This window comes from Oncorhynchus tshawytscha, linkage group LG24, assembly GCF_018296145.1.
Source record: "Oncorhynchus tshawytscha isolate Ot180627B linkage group LG24, Otsh_v2.0, whole genome shotgun sequence".
NCBI lineage: Eukaryota > Metazoa > Chordata > Actinopteri > Salmoniformes > Salmonidae > Oncorhynchus > Oncorhynchus tshawytscha.
In genome coordinates this window covers 6,424,020-6,439,948 of record NC_056452.1, presented here as the reverse complement: position 1 = coordinate 6,439,948, position 15,929 = coordinate 6,424,020, and the positions used below count along the sequence as shown (strand labels likewise).

General features: G+C 41.3%; 1 protein-coding gene across 2 annotated transcripts in view; it reads left to right on the top strand.

Annotated features, from left to right (window-relative positions):
- plxdc1 (plexin domain containing 1) overlaps positions 1-15,929 on the top strand; it is a 91,588-nt gene that overhangs the window by 30,483 nt on the left and 45,176 nt on the right. For both annotated transcript variants that reach the window (XM_042305242.1, XM_042305243.1), the window contains exons 3-4: positions 5,683-5,826; positions 6,035-6,104. In XM_042305242.1, the coding sequence (XP_042161176.1) occupies positions 5,683-5,826; positions 6,035-6,104 (214 nt within the window). The remainder of the gene's footprint in view (positions 1-5,682; positions 5,827-6,034; positions 6,105-15,929) is intronic.

The following is a 15,929-nucleotide window of genomic DNA, read 5'->3' as shown; positions in this document are numbered from 1 at the left end:
TGTCTAAATTGATGGGTCATGTGAAAGAAATCCTATAACCACCCCCCAGCCACATCTAGCTAAGTGGATGGGTCACTATTGTCTAGGCGTGTACACATGTTTGTGAAATACAATAGATGGCTGTAATCATCCCCAGACACACCTGGCTAACTTGATGAGTAATCATCTAGCGAAGTGTAAACAATGAACCATAATCCCAACCCATACTAATAGCAATACAAACTGATTTTCATAGCTAGCCACCATACATGAAATGCTGTAGTATGAATCTACAGGTAGCTAAAGTTAACCAACTAGGTTAAATTTTAGCTAGCTAGCTAATATTAGGCTATAACTAGCAGTGCAAATGGCTTTCTGAGATACAAATAATATTACTGCATAGATCACACACACACGTTTGCTAGCTAGCGAACAGTACGCTTTAATTTGCAATGAAAAAGAAACGTGTAATATTTGAAAATGTAGCTAAACTCTTAACCCATATACATAGATGAACGTTTCACAGCAGACTAGAACCCCTTTAACTCTGTTTTGTTTGTACAGCTTGTTTGGCCCGTGTTGTGTCAAGTCTCTCCGGTTCACACTGACCGTGTGCAGAAAGTAGTCCATCACAACTTTTTCCCACTAATCTTTGTCGATAGTGCCTGCTAAATTCAGGACAGGAATGTTAAGAGCAGTAGCAACACTTTTGCAGTAATCCATGGCAAAAGCAATATCTTCTCATTTTGTCAGGAAGCAAGGATTATCTACACATGCTGAGCAGCTCATGTTATAAACAGAATCATGCTACGTGGCAGACTAATCTGAACTCATCGCTTGGCATGTCCAGTCCATCCATTATCTCAGACAATCATAGCTAGCGGGAAGGTTCCTGTCTTTTTCCGTGTCTAAACCAACTAGACTCGTAATTTAACCATTTTATTTGTATTTACAGATGGCGTACAAGTTCATTATTAAGGTACATGAAAGTTTGCATATTCCAGAAGACATTTCTGGCAAAACAAAAACGCATTTTGATAACAAAATTAAAAACAAATGCCTCTCCTGTGAAGTAGTGACGTGCGACATTAGCATAGCTTATGTTAAAATTGACATAGCTCCAAACTTCAATGACTTAAACCTAAAACCAACTATAAATTGTAGAAATTCAAATAAAATATTGAAAGCATTTAATGAGAACTAAAAGGATGAAAACAAGAAAATATTGTCATCTACATTGTGTAATTCACTGATGGTCCCTAACTAGCCACGGAGATAGGCAATCCAAAGTCAAACCAACTTTGCAACGGTCGCACACCAGCCGGCTGAAGCTAATTGGTTAAATCATTTGGCTAACTCTTCCCACCATTGAACAAGCACATCAAACCACACATCAAAACCAACTCAGGTCTGAATTCAGTCATGGCCACAAGCATTTCTAAGAGATTCTCATGTACTTTGTATACACTGTATAGCCTGTACTAGCCCTTTTCCTCCTCCTCACTTAGGTCAATAGTGCATTAAAATCCCCACAGGGTTGAATCATAAGGGTACATTTTTTTTGTTCTGAAAGTCGCAAGCACAGGCCAAAAGTGTTCCCCCAGAACATTGGGTACAACATCACATATGTGCTGTTATGTGCACCACAGTATTGCTCTCTGTCTGCTATGTCCACTGAGCTGTTGGGCCCGCCCTGTAACCTCCTTGGATAACGCTGGGCAGGCATCTTGATTGCTGTCACTCAAATGCGAGGGGCTGAAGCTCATTGTCTAGAACTCGAGGGCTGGCCCACGTGGGGGGAAATGTAGGGAAAATGGCGCAGCACAGCTTCAAGAAAAGTTACTTTCAAACTAGGGATTTCGTAGGTAATTGAGATGAGACAGTAATTCTGCACATAGATTATGCATGTATGAACTACACACTCACACATCCAGCCGAAAGTTGACAAAGTATTGGAAAAAGTCTTTAAAACCTCTTTGGGCTAGGTGGTGTGCTAGTGACCCACCTCGCCAACATCCAGTGAAATTGCAGAGAGTGAAATTCAAAATACAAAAATCGTAATATTAAACATTCATGAAAATACATGTCATACATAAAAGCTTAACTTCTTGTTAATCCAGCCGCTTTGTCAGATTTCAAAAAGGCTTTACGGCGAAAGCACACCGTGCGATTATCTGAGGACAGCGACCCGCTTACAAAAGCATTAAAAACATTTCCCAAACCAGCAGAGGCATCACAAAAGTCAGAAATAGCGATAAAATAAATCACTTACCTTTGAAGATCTTCTTCTGTTTGCAATCGCAAGGGTCCCAGCTACATAACAAATGGTAGTTTTGTTCGATTAAGATCTTCTTTATATTCCCAAAAAGTCAGTTTAGTTGGCGTGCTTGATTCAGTAATCCACCTTTTCTACTCGTTCAAAATGCATACAAAGGAATCCCAAAAGTTACCAATAAACTTTGTCCAAACAAGTCAAACAACGTTTCTAATCAATCCCCTAATATGTAAATAAACTATCAAATTTAAGATGGAGAATTGTATGTTCAATACCGGAGATAAATAATGAAGTGCGCGCACATCCACATGCGCTACAACACTACAACACTACAGTCAAAATCAGAACCACCTTGAAAAACTACAAATTCTAGCTCATTTTTCAAAGAACAAGCCTGAACCCTTTCTAAAGACTGTTGACATCTAGTGGAATCCAGAGGAACTGCAATCTGTGAGGATTTCCTGATTTTCCCATAGACAGGCATTTCAATGGGTGGTCACCTCAAAATAAAAAAAATCCAGATGGATTCTCCTCGGGTTTTCGCCTGCCATATCAGTTCTGTTATAGTCACAGACATTATTTTAACAGTTTTAGAAACTTGTGTTTTCTATCCAATACTACCAATGATATAATTATATATATTTCTATCCAATACTACCAATTATATAATTATAATTATATATATATATATATATATATGCATATTCTAGCTTCTGGGCCTGAGTAACAGGCAGTTTTCTTTGGGCATGTCAGTCATTCGAACTTCCGAATACTGCCCCCTATCCCTAAGAAGTTTTAATGAATCAAATCAAAAACAAGGCCAAATCAGGAAGTGCAGTTGCACTTTAAAATAACAAAAATAGCTCAGAAGAATGCTGGTTTTGTCACCCGGACGTGATGTTACACTGATCTTTAACCACTCCTCTGCTGTCAAAACGAAAGCAACTGGTTTCTGTGTCTTAATTTTTATCCTGTTTTATACAGGACAATATACAGTGCCTACGGAATCTATTCAAACCCCTTGACTTTTTCCACATTTTGTTAAGTTAGTCTTAGTCTAAAATGTATTTGTTTTTTTCATCATCTCCACACATTACCCCATAATGACAAAGGAAACACAGGTTTTTAGAAATGTTTAGAAATGTAGAAGTATTTTTTTAAACCCAGAAATATTACATTTACTTAAGCATTCAGACCCTTTACTCAGTACTTTGAAGCACCTTTGGAAGCGATAACAGCATTATGACGCTACAAACTTGGCACACCTGCATTTGTGGAGCTTCTCCCATTCTCTGCAGATCTTCTCAAGCTCTGTCAGGTTGAATGGGGAGCGTCACTGCAAAGCTTTTTTCAGGGCTCTCCAGAGGTGTTTCTATCGGGTTCAAGTCCAGGCTCTGGCTGGACCACTCAAGGACATCCAGAGACTTGTCCAGAAGCCACTCCTGTGTTGTCTTAGCTGTGTGCTTAGGGTCGTTGTCCTGTTGGAACGTGAACCTTTGCCCCAGTCTGAGGTCCTGAGCGCTCTGGAGCATGTTCTGATCAAGGATCTCTCTGTACTTTGCTACGTTCATCTTTACCTCGATCCTGTCTAGTCTCTCAGACTGGGGCGAAGGTTCACCTCCCAACAGGAAAATGACCGAATGCACTGTATATCAGCATAATTTTCAAGTCATCGTTTGGCCTTTTTGCATATTCACTAACAATGGTATAGCAGAAGCACACTTTTGAGAACATCCATAATGATGACACTATGCTGTCATTGTAATGATGCATCTATTAACTTATTATGACTGCAGGGGCAGTATTGAGTAGCTTGCATGAAAGGTGCCCAGAGGTGCCCAGAGTAAACGGCCTGCTCCTCAGTCTCAGTTGCTAATATATGCATAGTATTATTAGTATTGGATAGGAAACCCTCTGAAGTTTCTAAAACTGTTTGAATGATGTCTGTGAGTAGAAAATAACTCATATGGCAGGCAAAAACCTGAGAAGAAATCCAAACAGGAAGTGAGAAATCTGAGGTTGGTCGATTTTCAACCCAGGCCCTATTGAAATCACAGTGGGATATGAATGAAGTTGCACTTCCTAGGGCTTCCACTAGATGTCAACCGTCTTTAGAAACTTGAATGAGGCTTCTACTGTGTGTGGGCCTGAATAAGAGCTGAATGAGTCAGGTTACTGGCAGAGAGCCATTTCCTGGTCACGCGCATTCCACAAGATATCGTCCTGCGTTCCATTGCTTCTCTAGACACAAAGGAATTCTCCGGTTGGAACTTTATTGAAGATTTATGATAACAACACCCTAAAGATTGATTATATACTTAGTTTGAAATGTTTCTTCGACCTGTAATATAACTTTTTGAATTTTTTTGTCCAAAGTTATGTTGGACCTGCACGAGCGTTTGAATATGTGTACCTAACATTATCGAACAAATCAAGCATTTATTGTCGAACTAGGATTCCTGAGAGTGCATTCTGGTGAAGATCATCAAAGGTAAGGAAATATTTCTAATGTGATTTCTGGTTTCTGTTGACTCCAACATGGCGGATAATTGTATTTATTTTCTGAGCGCCGTCTCAGATTATTGCCTGGTTTGCTTTTTCCACAAAGTTTTAAAAAAATCTGACACAGTGGTTGCATTAAGGATATGTTTATCTATAATTCCATGTGTATAACTTGTATTATCATCTACATTTATGATGAGTATTTCTGTTGAATCGATGTGGCTATGCAAAATCACTGGATGTTTTTGGAACTAGTGAACATAACGCGCCAATGTAAACTCAGATTTTTTTATATAAATATGAACTTTATCAAACAAAACATACATTTATTGTGTAACAGGAAGTCCTTTGAGTGTCATCTGATGATCATCAAAGGTTAGTGATTCATTTTATCTCTATTTGTTTTTTGTGACTCCTCTCTTTGGCTAGAAAAATGGCTGAGTTTTTCTTTGGCTTGGTGGTGACCTAACATAATCGTTTGTGGTGCTTTCGCTGTAAAGCCTATTTGAAATCGGACACTGTGGTGGGATTAACAACAAGATGACCTTTAAAATGGTATAAGATACATGTATGTTTGAGGAATTGTAATTATGAGATTTCTGTTGTTTTGAATTTTGCGCCCTGCACTTTCACTGGCTGTTGTCATATCATCCCGTTAACGGGATTGCAGCCCTAAGAAGTTTTTAAGATACCTAAATATGAGCTTTGCATAACATGAGTGCGCTATACATATGCTATGGCTATATTTCATTAACCTTTAATAATGCAGTTGGAACATGTTATCACATTGATGAAATGCTTATAGATGTGTAATAAATGCATTATGGTGATGTAGTCAAAGTCAATCAAGACCTTGGGCGACTGACCAGTGAATTCATTGAAAATCTGGAAAAGCTTTCTGTGCTAATCAGCGCCCTCTCTCCCAGGAGGACTCTCAGAGGTACTACAGGTGGAGGAGTTACGGGCCAGGAGACAAACGGATGGAGGAACTCTGGGTAGACCTAAATGCTGTGCAACAGAGCAAAGTCAGAGTGCACGGCATCCTGTCCAACACACACCGGCAGGCAGCGGTGAGACATGCACGCATGCGCACACACACACACACGCACACACACACTATACACATACAGATGGAAAGTGGTTAGAGTTGGTGGGAGAATGAGACGTACACAAGAGCACAGAAACAATACTGTACATAGGCCTGCATGCAGTCTTTGGACACCATGACATTGCCATCATGACTGACATGCTGTCTGATATGATATATGCTCCTCCTAGCGTGTGGCTCTCTCCTTTGACTTCCCCTTCTATGGACACTACCTGAGACAAATCACCATAGCAACAGGAGGTAAACTGAATTTATATTACTAAAACTGTCCAAACTAGCCGTCTCTTCACTATGCGGTAAATGCTTCTATGCGAACACATCTAACAGTATCACATTATTATGTATTGAAAAACTAGACTGTTGCCACACAGATATATTCTTAAACACTTAAAATTGGGCACCAATTGTTTTGTTTCCTACAAGGTACACTTTAAGCAAGAGAAGCTATTAGCGTTCTGCTTATCCCATTTCCAGAGTAGGTTCCAGATAAATGGAATTCTAAATCGCTTTTCATAATGAAATATTAAGAATGAAAATGGTAACTATTGAGTTAGCCGCTACAGACCCAAAGCCTCCGAATTACAGGGTTGTGTGATTTATGGCACCATTACTAATTCATTCACATTCTGCAGTTCCTCCTCTGAAACTATGAGAGGGTTTTCGATATATTTGACAATTTCAATAATTTCTATATTCTTGGAATGAAAGGCTTTTGAGGTAAAACTGTCTAATTGTTTTATTTGTCACTATGCAAGCCACTGTACAGAACAGCATGCTACTTTTGACATCATACTGTACATAGGAGTGTATAGGAGATGTTGCACCTACCGTGACAATTAAAACCTACCCTAACAAGAAACTGTGGATAGATGGCGGCATTCACGCAAACCTGAAAGTGCGAACCATCACATTTAACCATGGAAAGGTGACTATAAAGGGAAAGGGAATATGGCTGAATACAGTGTAGTTATTCCCTCCGCAAGGCAATCAAACAAGCGAAATGTCAGTATAGAGACAAAGTGGAGTCGCAATTCACCGGCTCAGACACGAGACATATGTGGCAGGGTCTACAGACAATTACGGACTTTAAAAGGAAAACCAGCCATAACACGGACACCGATGCCTTGCTTCCAGACAAACAAAACACCTTCTTTGCACGTTTTGAGAATAATACAGTGCCACCAACATGGCCCGCTACCAAGGACTGTGGACTCTCCTTCTCCGTGGCTGACATGAGTAAGACATTTAAACGTGTTAACCCTCGCATGGATGCCGGCCCAGGCGGCATCCCTAGGCAAGTCCTCAGAGCATGCGCAGACCAGCTGGCTGGTGTGTTTACGGACATATTCAATCTCTCACTATCCCAGTCTGCTGTCCCCACATGCTTCAAGATGTTCCTGTACCTAAGGAGGCAAAGGTAACTGAACTGAATGACTATTGCCTCGTACCACTCACTTCTGTTATCATGAAGTGCTTTGAGAGACTAGTCAATGAACACCTCCACCTTCCCAGTAACCCTAGACCCACTTCAATTTGCTTACCGCCCAAATGTAGGTCCACAGACGCTGCAATTGCCATCACACTGCACACTGCCCTATCCCATCTGGACAAGAGGAATACCTATGTAAGAACACTGTTCATTGACTATAGCTCAGCATAGGTCTACAACAACTCCACTTCGTTGATCCTCAAAACTGGGGCCCTACAAGGGTGTGTGCTCAGCCCCCACCTGTACTCCCTGTTCACCCATGACTGCATGGCCATACACGCCTCCAACTCAATCAAGTTTGCAGATGACACAAGAGTACTAGGCTTGATTACCAACAACTACGAGACAGCCTACAGGGAGAAGGTGAGGGCACTCAGAGTGTGATGTCAGGAAAACAACTTCTCACTCAATGTCAACAAAACAAAGGAGATGATAGTGGACTTCAGGAAACAGCAGAGGGAACACCCCAAATATCCACATCGGCGTACACATCACAGACAAACGGAAATGGTCCACCCACACAGACAGTGCGGTAAAGAAGGCGCAACAGCACCTCTTCAACCTCAGGAGGCTGAAGAAATGTTGCTTGTCACCTAAAACCCTCACAAACTTTGACAGATGTACAATTGAGAGCATCCTGTTGGGCTGTATCACCTCCTGGTACAGCAACTACACCTCCCACAACTGCAAGGCTATCCAGAGGGTGGTGTGGTCTACACAACACATCACCGGGTGCAAACTACCTGCCCACCAGGACACCTACAAAACCCGATGTCACAGGAAGGCCAAAAAGATAATCAAGGACAACAACCATCCGAGCCACTACCTGTTCACCCCGCTACCATCCAGGAGGGGAGGTCAGTACATGTACATCGAAGCTGGGTCCGAGAGACTGAAAAACAGCTTCTATATCAAGGCCATCCGACTGTTAAACAGCAATCACTAACACAGAGAGGCTGATGTCTCATACAGACTTGAAATCATTGGCCACTTTAATAAATGGATCACTCGTCACTTTATTATGTATCAACAGTATTATGTTCACATATCTTGCATTTCTCATCTCATATGTATATGCTGTATTTTATACCATTTATTGCATCTTGTCTATGCCGCTCTGTCAATGCTCATCCATATATTTATATGTATGTATTCTTATTCCATTCCTTTACTTAGATTTGTGTCTATTAGGTAGTTGTCGTGGAATTGTTAGATATTGCAGCACTATCAGAACTAGAAAGACAAGCATTTCGCTACACTCGCAATAACATCTGCTAACCATGTGTATGTGACCAATAAAATTTGATTTGATATTACTGTCCAAAAGATGTTACAGCTGCAAAAGTTGGCCATATTCTAAAGTTAGAAACATACAGTACCAGTCAAAAGTTGACACACCTACTCATTCAAGGGTTTTTCTTTGGTTTTACAATTTTCACGTTGTAGAATAACAGTGAAGATGTCAAAACTATGAAATAACACATATGGAATCATGTAGTAAACAAAAAAAGTGTTAAGCAAATCAAATTATATTTAATATTCTTCAAAATAGCCACCTGTTGCCTTGATGACAGCTTTGCACACTCTTGGCATTCTCTCAACCAGCTTCAGATGTTCTGGCCTCCACAATCACCCGACCTCAACCCAATTGAGATGGTTTGGGATGAGTTGGACCGCAAAGTGATGGAAAAGCAGCCAACAAGTGCTCAGCATACAGTGGGGCAAAAAAGTATTTAGTCAGCCACCAATTGTGCAAGGTCTCCCACTTAAAAAGATGAGAGAGGCCTGTAATTTTCATCATAGGTACACTTCAACTATGACAGACAAAATGAGAAAAAAAAATCCAGAAAATCACATTGTAGGATTTTTTATGAATTTATTTGCAAATTATGGTGTGGGAACTCCTTAAAGCAATCCATGTGAAGAAGGTTGAGATAAAAAAAGAACACTTTTTTGGTTACCAGATGATTCCATGTGTGTTATTTCATAGTTTTGATGTCTTCACTATTCTTCTACAAGGTAAACTCACCAAAAAAATAAATGTCCTCTCACTGTCAACTGTGTTTATTTTCAGCAAACTTAACATGTGTAAATATTGTATGATCATAACAAGATTCAACAACAGAGATAAACTGAACAAGTTCCACAGACAAGTGACAAACAGAAATGGAATAATGTGTCCCTGAACAAAGGGGGGGTCAAAATCAAAAGTAACAGTCAGTATCTGGTGTGGCCACCAGCTTCAAGTACTGCAGTGCATCTCCTCCTCGTGGACTGCACCAGATTTGCCAGTTCTTGCCCACTCTTCCACCAAGGCACCTGCAAGTTCCTGGACATTTCTGGGGGGAATGGCCCTTCCGGTCCCAGACGTGCTCATTGGGATTGAGATCCGGGCTCTTCACTGGCCATGACAGAACACTGACATTCCTGTCTTGCAGGAAATCACGCACAGAACGAGCAGTATGGCTGGTGGCATTGTCATGCTATAGGGTCATGTCAGGATGAGCCTGCAGGAAGGGTACCACATGAGGGAGGATGTCTTCCCTGTAATGCACAGCGTTGTGATTGCCTGCAATGACAACAAGCTCAGTCCAATGATGCTGTGACACACCGCCACAGACCAGGACGGACCCTCCACCTCCAAATCGATCCGGATCCAGAGTAAAGGCCTCGGTGTAACGTTAATTCCTTCGACGATAAACACGATTCCGACCATCACTCACGGTGATACAAAACCGTGGCACTTTTTGCCAGTCCTGTCTGATCCAGCGACGGTGGGTTTGTGCCCATAGGCAACGTTGTTGCCGGTGATGTCTGGTGAGGACCTGCCTTACAACAGGCCTACAAGCCCTCAGTCCAGCCTCTCTCAGCCTATTGCGAACAGTCTGAGCACTGATGGAGAGATTGTGCGTTCCTGGTGTAACTCGGGCAGTTGTTGTTGCCATCCTGTATCTGTACTGCAGGTGTGATGTTCGGATGTACCGATCCTGTGCAGGTGTTGTTACACGTAGCCTGCCACTGCAAGGACGATCTGCTGTCCGTCCTGTCTCCCTGTAGTGCTGTCTTAGGCGTCTCACAGTATGGACATTGCAATTTATTGCCCTGGCCACATCTGCAGTCCTCATGCCACTTTGTAGCCTGCCTAAGGGATGTTCACGCAGATGAGCAGGGACCCTGGGCATCTTTCTTTTTGTGTTTTTCAGAATCAGTAGAAAGGCCTCTTTAGTGTCCTAGGTTTTCATAAACGTGACCTTAATTGCCTACCATCTGTAAGTGGTTAGTGTCTTAATGACCGTTCCACGGATGTATGTTCATTAATTCTCCATAGTTCATTGAACAAGCATGGGAAACAGGGTTTAAACCCTTCACATTGAAGATCTGTGAAGTTATTTGGATTTTTACGAATTATCTTTGAAAGACAGGGTCCTGAAAAAGGGCCGTTTCTTTTTTTTGCTGAGTTTATTTTACAAAAGTAAAATGAAATAAAAACCCTTGAATGAGTAGGTGTGTCTGAACATTTGACTGGTACTGTTTGTCGGACTACACTTACATCAAAATATCACCCATATTTGCCTTAGTTTAGTATATAATACAAAGACAATGAACGTCTATATCTGATTGCTTTCAGTTAAATAACACATCCAGCTTTTCTTATATATAGCTTCTACTCAAATAAGCTAAAAACGTCACAATTCACATACAGTGAAAATCATGAATATACATCTAAAAGGTCATGAATTTGAAAATTAGCATCTATTCCTTTTTGAAATAAAAAACAAAATCTTGACAATTGGTAGATACAGAGCATTCAGAAAGTATTCAGAACGCTTGCCTTAATCCTAAAATTGATTCAATTGTTTTTTTCCTCATCAATATACTGTACATTCAATATCCCATAATAAGCTAAACTGTTTTTTAGATATTTTTGCAAATGTATTAAAAATAAACAACTTAATCATTGTATTTACATACGCTTTCAGACCATTTACTCAGTACATTGTTGAAGAAAAGTCTTCTTAGGTATGACGCTACAAGTTAGGCACATCTGTATTTCGAGAGTTTCTCCCGTTCTTCTCTGCAAATCCTCTCAAGCTCTGCCAGGTTGGATGGGCAGCGTCGCTGCACAGCTACAGCGGGGAGAACAAGTATTTGATACACTGCCGATTTTGCAGGTTTTCCGACTTACAAAGCATGTAGAGGTCTGTAATTTTTATCATAGGTACACTTCAACTGTGAGAGACGGAAAAAAATCCAGAAAATCACATTGTATGATTTTTAAGTAATTAATTTGCATTTTATTGCATGACATAAGTATTTGATACATCAGAAAAGCAGAACTTAATATTTGGTACAGAAACCTTTGTTTGCAATTACAGAGATCATACGTTTCCTGTAGTTCTTGACCAGGTTTGCACACACTGCAGCAGGGATTTTTGCCCACTCCTCCATAAAGACCTTCTCCAGACCCTTCAGGTTTCGGGGCTGTCGCTGGGCAATACGGACTTTCAGCTCCCTCCAAAGATTTTCTATTGGGTTCAGGCCTGGAGACTGGCTAGGCGACTCCAGGACCTTGAGATGCTTCTTACGGAGCCACTCCTTAGTTGCCCTGACAGTGTGTTTCGGGTCATTGTCATGCTGGAAGACCCATCCACGACCAATCTTCAATGCTCTTACTGAGGGAAGGAGGTTGATGGCCAAGATCTTGCGATAAATGGCCCCGTCCATCCTCCCCTCAATACGGTGCAGTCGTCCTGTCCCCTTTGCAGAAAAGCATCCCCAAAGAATGATGTTTCCACCTCCATGCTTCAAGGTTGGGATGGTGTTCTTGGGGTTGTACTCATCCTTCTTCTTCTTCCAAACATGGCGAGTGGAGTTTCGACCAAAAAGCTCTATTTTTGTCTCATCAGACCACATGACCTTCTCCCATTCCTCCTCTGAATCACCCAGATGATCATTGGCAAACTTCAGACGGGCCTGGACATGTGCTGGCCTGAGCAGGGGGACCTTGCGTGCGCTGCAGGATTTTAATCCATGACGGCATAGTGTGTTACTAATGGTTTTCTTTGAGACTGTGGTCCCAGCTCTCTTCAGGTCATTGACCAGGTCCTGCCGTGTAGTTCTGGGCTGATCCCTCACCTTCCTCATGATCATTGATGCCCCACGAGGTGAGATCTTGCATGGAACCCCAGACTGAGGGTGATTGACCGTCATCTTGAACTTCTTCCATGTTCTAATAATTGTGCCAACAGTTGTTGCCTTCTCACCAAGCTGCTTGCCTATTGTCCTGTAGCCCATCCCAGCCTCGTGCAGGTCTACAATTTAACCCTTATGTCCTTACACCCTCTCTGGTCTTGGCCATTGTGGAGAGGTTGTAGTCTGTTTGATTGAGTGTGTGGACAGGTGTCTTTTATACAGGTAACGAGTTCAAACAGGTGCAGTTAATACAGGTAATGAGTGGAGAACAGGAGGGCTTCTTAAAGAAAACAGGTCTGTAAGAGCCGGAATTCTTACTGGTTGGTAGGTGATCCAATTCTTATGTCATGCAATAACATGCAAATGAATTACTTAAAAATCATACAATGTGATTTTCAGAATTTTTGTTTTAGATTCCGTCTCTCACAGTTGAAGTGTACCTATGATAGAAATTACAGACCTCTACATGCTTTGTAAGTTGGAAAACCTGCAAAATCGGCAGTGTGTCAAATACTTGTTCTCCCCACTGTATTTTCAGGTCTCTCCAGAGATGTTCGATTGGGTTCAAGTTCGGGCTCTGGCTGGACCACTCAAAGACATTGTCCCGAAACCACTCCTGTGTTGTCTTGGCTATGTGCTGAAGGTCATTGTCCTGTTGAAAGGTGACCCTTCGCCCCAGTCTGAGGTACTGAGTGCTCTGGAGCAGGTTGTCATCAAGGATCTCTCTATATCTTGCTCTGTTCATCTTTCCCTAAATCCTGACTTGCCGCCCAGTCCCTCCCTCTGAAAAACATCCCCACGACATGATGCTGTCACCACCATGCTTCACCGTAGGGATGGTGCTAAGTTTCCTCCAGACTTGACGCTTGCTATTCAGGCCAAATAGTTCAATATTGATTTCATCAGACCAGAAAATCTTGCTTGTCATGGTCAGAGTCTTTAGGTGCCTTTTGGCAAACTCCAAGCGGGCTGTTGAGCTTTTTCATGATGAGTGGCTTCTGTCTGGCCATCTCTACCATAAAGACCTGATCAGTGGAGTGCTGCAGAGATGGTTGTCCTTCTGGAAGGTTCTGCCATCTCCACAGAGGAACTTTGGAGCTCTGGCATTGTGACCATTGGGTTCTTGGTCACCTCCCTGACCAAGGCCCTTCTCCCCCGATTGCTCAGTTTGGTCAGGTGGCAAGATCTAGGAAGATCTTAGGTTGGAGTCATTAAAAATAATTTTTCAACCATTCCACACATTTCTTGTTAACAAACTATAGTTTTGGCAAGTTTGTTAGGACATACTTTGTACATGACACAGGTAATTTTTCCAACAATTGTTTACAGACAGATTATTTCAATTGAAATTCACTGTATCACAATTCCAGTGGGTCAGAAGTTTACAATACACTAAGTTAACTGTGCCTTTAAACAGCTTGGAAAATTCCAGAAAATGATGTCATGGCTTTAGAAGTTTCTGATAGGCTAATTGACATAATTTGAGTCAATTGGAGGTGTACCTGTGGATGCATTTCAAGGCTTACCTTCAAAGTCAGTGCCTCTTTGCTTGACATCATGGGAAAATCAAAATAAATCAGCCAAGACCAGACCCCAGACCTATAAAAGTCTGGTTCATCCTTGGGAGCAATTTCCAAATGGTTGAAGGTACCACGTTCATCTGTACAAACAATAGTATGCAAGTATAAAAAGCATGGGACCCTGCAGCCGTCATACTGCTCAGGAAGGAGACACATTCTGTCTCCTAGAGATGAACCTACTTTGGTGCAAAAAGTGCAAATCAATCCCAGAACAACAGCAAAGGACCTTGTGGAGATGCTGGAGGAAACAGGTACAAAAGTATCTATATCCACAGTCAAACGAGTCCTATATCGACATAACCTGAAAGGCCGCTCAGCAAGAAAGAAGCCACTGCTCCAAAACTGCCATAAAAAAGCCAGACTACAGTTTGCAACTGCACATGGGGACAATGATCGTACTTTTTGGAGAAATGTCCCCTGGTCTGATGAAACATAAATAGAACTGTTTGGCCATAATGACCATTGTTATGTTTGGAGGAAAAAGGGGGAGGCTTGCAAGCCAAAGAACACCATTCCAACCGTGAAGCATGGCGGTGGCAGCATCATGTTGTGGGGGTGCTTTGCTGCTATTTTGTGCACGTCACAAAATAGATAGAATCACGAGGAAAGGAAAATGATGTGGACATATTGAAGCAACATCTCAAGACATCAATCAGGAAATTAAAGCTTGGTCGCAAATGGACAATGACCCCAAGCATACTTCCAAAGTTGTGGCAAAATGTCTTAAGGACAACAAAGTCAATGTTTTGGAGTGGCCATCACAAAGCCCTGACCTCAATCCTATAGAACATTTGTGGGCAGAACTGAAAAAGCATTTGCAATCAAGGAGGCTTACAAACCTGATTCAGTTACACCTGTTCTGACAGAGGGAATGCGCCAAAAATCACCCAACTTATTGTGAGAAGCTTGTGGAAGGCTACCCAAAAGGATTGACCCAATTTAAACCATTTTAAATGCTACCAAATACTAATTGAGTTTATGTAAACTTCTGAACTGCTGGGAATGTGATGAAAGAAATAAAAGCTGAAATAAATCATTCTCTCTTCTATTATTCTGACGTTTCACATTCTGAAAATAATGTGGTGAACCTAGCTGACCTAAGACAGGGAATTTTTATTAGGATTAAATGTCAGGAATTGTGAAAAACTGAGTTTAAATGTATTTGGCTAAGGTGTATGTAAACTTCCGACTTCAACTGTATCTTGATTACATACATATTCAACCCCATGAGTCAATACATGTTAGAGTCACCTTTGGCAGCTATTAAAGTCTTTCTAGCTTAGTCTAAGAGCTTTTCACACCTGGGTTGTACAATATTTGAACATTACTCTTTTAAAAATGTTTTTGGCTTTGTCAAGTTGGTTGTTGATTATTGCTACACAACCATTTTCAAGTCTTAGATTTTTAAGCTGATTTAAGTCAAAACTGTAACTAGGCCACTCAGGAACATTCAATGTCGACTTGATAAGCAACTCCAGTATATATTTGGCCTTGTGATTTAGGCTATTAACCTGCTGAATGGTGAATTTGTTTCCCACTGTCTGTTGGAAAGCAGACTGAACCATGTTTTCCTCTAGTATTTTACCCGTGCTTTGCTCTATTCTGTTTCTTTTTAACCTAGAAACTCCCTAGTCCGATGACAAGCATAGCCATAACATGATGCAGCCACCATGCTTGAAAATATGAAGAGTGGTACTCAGTGATGTGATGTACTCAGCTGATGTAAGAAGGGCTTTATAAATACATTTGATTTGATGTGTTGTGTTGGATTTGCCCCAAACATAATGCTTTTCATCCAGGACA